Source organism: Octopus bimaculoides, chromosome 21, assembly GCF_001194135.2.
Source record: "Octopus bimaculoides isolate UCB-OBI-ISO-001 chromosome 21, ASM119413v2, whole genome shotgun sequence".
In the NCBI taxonomy this organism is placed as follows: domain Eukaryota; kingdom Metazoa; phylum Mollusca; class Cephalopoda; order Octopoda; family Octopodidae; genus Octopus; species Octopus bimaculoides.
This window is the reverse complement of record NC_069001.1, coordinates 9,060,472-9,066,000: the sequence shown is the minus strand read 5'-3', so window position 1 is coordinate 9,066,000 and position 5,529 is coordinate 9,060,472. Positions and strand designations below refer to the sequence as shown.

General features: G+C 35.0%; 1 protein-coding gene across 1 annotated transcript in view; it reads left to right on the top strand.

Annotated features, from left to right (window-relative positions):
* LOC106873793 (70 kDa neurofilament protein-like) overlaps positions 1–5,082 on the top strand; it is a 7,108-nt gene extending 2,026 nt beyond the window's left edge. The window contains exons 3-8 of the mRNA XM_052975298.1: positions 410–540; positions 1,366–1,475; positions 1,865–1,975; positions 3,626–3,736; positions 4,558–4,584; positions 4,918–5,082. Coding sequence (XP_052831258.1) covers positions 410–540; positions 1,366–1,475; positions 1,865–1,975; positions 3,626–3,736; positions 4,558–4,584; positions 4,918–5,082 — 655 coding nt within the window. The remainder of the gene's footprint in view (positions 1–409; positions 541–1,365; positions 1,476–1,864; positions 1,976–3,625; positions 3,737–4,557; positions 4,585–4,917) is intronic.
* Positions 5,083–5,529: the final 447 nt, after the last annotated feature.

The following is a 5,529-nucleotide window of genomic DNA, read 5'->3' as shown; positions in this document are numbered from 1 at the left end:
TATATATATATATATATATATGTTGTTGTACTTGGGGATGGTCATATTGCCATATATATATACTAGCTGACGTAGCCGGTAATTACCGGAAAAGCTGGGCTTATTCCGTGGTTCCGTTCTCATAATTGTTTCGCTAATTCAATAACTACAATACAAAGTTTGTAGCCCTTTAAACGATTTTTGTGCATTTACAGAGAATACGGAGTTGTACTTGTATGTTAATGGAACTGCATCACAGACCAGATAGCAAATCTGCAACAAAAGGTTTCACACCTCGATATCTAGGTGAAAAGTTAATATAATAGATTTCGTGCCAAATTGGCTCTTCCATGATGTAATTAGGTTGTTTCCATATGTGATTTCTTAAAACTACAATAGAAATTTCTCAGAATATATTTCATTACCACAGGAAGAACCTTGATGAAGTGGTGACTCCAGTACATGAATACCAAACACACAGTGAGAATGTACAGGCTAATGCACTGGGAAATGAGTTAAGTAGGTGTTCTTGGCTTTATTATTCAGTCATCACGTATACATGTACACACATGCACATGCACGCGCACAGACACAGACACAGACACACACACACACACACACACACACACACACACACACACACACACACACACACACAAAAGTTAATAAAAGTAGTGTGTGCGTTGCGTTCCGTTACTAAATGAAAAATGCATTGTAAATAAACAACAACAGATAAAAAACATATACGTATATTAAGCGTATTAGATCGACCCAGTACGCAACTGGTACTTAATTTATCGACCCCGAAAGGATGAAAGATAAAGTCAACCTCGGCGGAATTTGAACTCAGAACGTAAAGACAGATATAACAACGCTAAGCATTTCGCCTGGTGTGCTTACGTTCCTTATTTCTTTATTGCCCACAAGGGGCTAAACATAGAGGGGACAAACAAGGACAGATAAAGGGATTAAGTTGATTACATCGACCCCAGTGCGTAACCGGTACTTGATTTATCGACCCCGAAAGGATGAAAGGCAAAGTCGACCTCGGCGGAATTTGAACTCAGAACGTAACGCAAACGAAATACCGCCCGGCGTGCTAACGTTCCTGCATATATAAAATTGACATGATTTCCCTTTTCTGCGTTGCTGAAGATTAGCTTCTTGGGGCGAACTAGTAGCGGATTCAAATTCTGGGAATATATTCGGTGTTTTTTTTTTTTTAATATGTGCACAGAATTTATGTTGCTCTTGTATTTTGGTGCTTATGTATTGATACATATTAATTTTGATTTGTACTATCTCGAGATTTCGAGCCCCATCATGACATTAATATATGATTCATATATGAGTAAGATATAGCATTAAGATACCCTTGATTTGCAGATTTCTTATTGGGAAGAATCAGAGTGGAACGCACTACAAAAGGGACTGTGTCTATCATTGAATTAGACCCCGATGGAAAATACATTGAACTTAAAGATAAGTCTCCAAAGGTAAGAAATATTAGGACAGATTATCTTTCCTTTTTTTGTAATTTTCTATATCATCACAGCATTCGTAAATCAGATAACATAAGTACAATACATACAGACTTAACTACAAATAAGTAGACACATAGAGGCGCAGAGGCCAACGAGGTAAATGTTATGCAGTTACTTTACATTCTAGAAACATCAGCCAAATTCACGCACTTCCAATTCAATTAAAAACTACCCTCTTAAATAAGTTAGAACAGAATGCAATATATCAGAAAGAATTATATAAGGTTCTCATAAATAGAACGCATTTAATCATAGGTTCGTTCAACTTAGGCTATGCTGCTGTTGATCTGCAATATCATAGTATTTTTGACATATTTTTTGACATATTTTTCAAATCATAGAATGCAACAAACGTGAAGAATTGGACATTAAACCAAACAACAGAAAATGGTGAGAGCTGCACGCATACATTTACAGATAGTAACGTGTTCAGTTCTAGCAAATTCATCAAGGTAAGTTTTTTTTCTTCTTTTCTTGAAATGTTCGTTATTCTTAAAATGTACCTCTCTTTATAAGCACCAATTCAAAATGAGGAAAGGAACAGACCGCTCAGTGACGTAATCAAAACCCTTATCTATCGACTGCTGGGGGAGAGCGCTACCGATTACACTAAGCAGCAACATTAAAAAGATTAATTTATTTCTGATATTTTAACTGTATTATCTCATCTATATAGTGATGATTCTTCAGTCACTTTCAGGTCAATGAGCATATCTTCAGTTAGTAAAAATATTATTACCTCCGCCTTAGCGTAGGCAGAGATATTGTTTTCAGCCGTGTGTATTTGTTTGTTTGTCCGTGGACAAGATATCTCAAGAACCTCTGGATGGATTCGGATGAAATTTTTGGAAAATTTGGTCTCGTGACTAATTTCTTTATTTGGCACTTACAGCCACAACACAGAGGGGGACACTATTGGCGCAGCCACAACATTACAATGGGGATATAAAACATAAAACGAATGACAATGAGATGTTATATAATGAAGAAATGAAATGGATGTATGGGCCCCATTCTCATGCAGTACTATTTGAACGTTGATATATACTATTTCTATTTACCATCGTTTTTCTATTGTTTTTTCTCTCTTTTTTTATATTAACACAAAACATTCACTTTTTTCCTTCTTTTTTGTTCCTTTTTTTTCCAAACAATTTTACTCTTTTTTTAAAAACTTTTTAATATCTCATAAAAGGCTCCAAGTTCTTGAGTTCAATTACTGGTGGCAGCTCGTCGAACTCCACCGCTACTCCGGGCAGGTCAATTTTTTCTCTGCACATGTCTTTTAGTTTCCTGTATGTGTCCTTATCGACCACAATGGCCTTCACATTTTCTTTGGTCTCGTGACTGGCACGAACTCATTAGATTTTGGGATCGATTCGGTACAGGACAAAGATTCTGGATTACTTTTCCTGCTTTTTTTTTTTTTTTACTTAATTTTGGAGAGCGGTCGGGTTAATTTTTAGCATTCTCGTTTGTGAGAGCAGTCGAGTTTATTTCAGTTATTTTCATTTTAAAAATCATCTCTGGTTAATCGTTGAGAGGGCGTTGGTGTTGCGTAATATATAAAAGTAAATACACCCTCTTACGCAAGATCTCCTTCAGTTAATACATTTCAAAATATATGCTAATGATCTAACGAGGTTTTGGAGTAGTTCGTTGTATCTGACTAGAGTGGAAAATTCTAAAGAACGCACGATGTATGTATGTATGTATGTATGTATGTATATAAATGTGTGTGTGTGTGTGTGTGTGTGTGTGTGTGTGTGTGTGTGTGTGTCTGTGTGTGTGTTTGTGTAGCCATCTAAAGTCAGAACCAAGTACGGCAACAGCTTAGAGTTCAAAGGCCAACAGTTTTTGAATTCCCCGACAAAAGACATTAAGAAACCTATACAATGTGGACGTTGATGCCTTCAAAAAGGAGCGTAAAGCACTATGTGTTGGAGGTCTTTGTTGTGTCAGTTAGTAATAATATTTTTACTAACTAGACACTACAAATCCCCGGAACACACAATGTCTTCAGTCGACAACATCACAATATTGGATACTGTGCGAAGTCTTCTATAATAATAATAGTAATAATAATTTCTTTCGATTTCTAGATTTGGGGACACAAACACGGTTCTGTAGAAAGTGGCATTGTGTCCTCCACAGTCTCGGAGTGGTCTGCATTGAGTAATCCATCGACAATTACTTTGAAAGACAACAATAAGGTAAGATTTCTTTATTCCATGCTTTACAATATCACTCTCTCCTCATTTCATAAATATGCATTTCATATATATGTATGGATGCATGTACGCATACATATACACGTATATACACACGCGCACACACATATACATATATGGAGTTTAGAAAATGCTTGAGTTATACGTGAGCTACTTCGAGTTTCATGCTAAGATAGTGCTGTAATAAGATGGCCATCGTTCAGGATCAAATAATATGGCGACTTTGCAAGTAAAATATGAAAACAAGAAAATGTATGAGAAAATATTGATGAAGAAAATTTCTGAAAGGAAGGGGGTATAATCCATACCGTACAAGGTAGCTTATGTCTCTTTAAGCCGAAGGTGTTAACAGCTAAACAGGAAATGCGTAATAGGATGAATTGAATGGATCGTGCCTGGTTCGTTATGCAAGCCTGTTTGATTACTGCACGATGAGAGCATGAAACCAGAAGTAGTTTATGTGCAGATATATATATGGTGTTATATATCTGAAAAACAAAATGAATAAGCAAGACTTTGCCGTTAAATTTTTTCCACTTTAATAATTAATTGCTTACAAATGGTATCGCGCACACAAACACACACACACACTCATATCTATGTGTGTGTGTATATATATATATGTTCATTATAAAATGTGGCCTGTGCCCGATGAATATGTTTGAGATATTTCTCAACATGTGAAACTATTAGTAGCACTTAAAGATATGTATTGTGTCCTTTAAATGAATAATATTTATCGCTCACCAAAGGAAGAACTTTTTTGTTATTCATTGATTTGTTAATCTGTTTTCAATTTTCAGATATGTGCTGTCTTTGTATCAAAATTGGTATTTGACTGAATGGAGTAATTCAATATAAGAAAGACAACTGTTGAGCGCCTGTGCCTTTTTCTCAGCTGAGAAGACGATGTTTTTCGAACAGTTCGGCCGAGTTTCATAGTCCTATTTCCTTTCATTATAGTTATACTTCCGTAAAATAACTCTACAGCTAACTTTAATTTTGCTGTTTGTGTCTTCATTTTTTTTACATGATTCTCCCAAAAGAGAGAGTGATATAGGAGTGATACAACACAGCACTACTTTTAGTTTTCTTTACGAGATATCTCGTGACGATTAAGAAATATTAACCAACGTTATTTACCATTATATTTTGTGCGGTAGACTGATATTATCGCTCAGTTTAATACCATCACCTGGACTTTGGATGTTTTCAGACAAATTGTAAGAAAAAAGCTAGGTTTTTCACCTAAGGATAATCTCGTTCCTCTCACGAATCTTGGAGGCTCTGAAAACAATGGTGGATGTTACAAAATCTCCACTGATTAAAATATTTAAAATATTTCCTTCGCAGTGAATTTCAATAGCTTATGCTTTATACATGTGGCAGTAAAACATATGTATGCCACTTTCTATTATTACGTACACAAATAAAATGATTATAACGGAAAGAAAGAATTAATTTTATTGGAATTAAAGGTGAATGAATTTCTTTTAATATCTTGAAAGACTATCACATATTTCCTTTTGTAAGATTTTTTTCCATAATTACAAACAATAAAATATTTTTTAAATAACTACTTTTTGTGTAATTTCTCTACTAAACCAGTCAACTAAACTCAACCAGCCAAATAGTCGAGTACATCTTGCAACATGAGTTTGTACATTTTGAGTCTCCAAACACACATTATCTTCTCCAGCCATTTGCACAAATAGTTTATTTCAAATTTTGAAAAAGTTAGTTTAATATTTCCTTCATGCAGTGTTAATGATAGT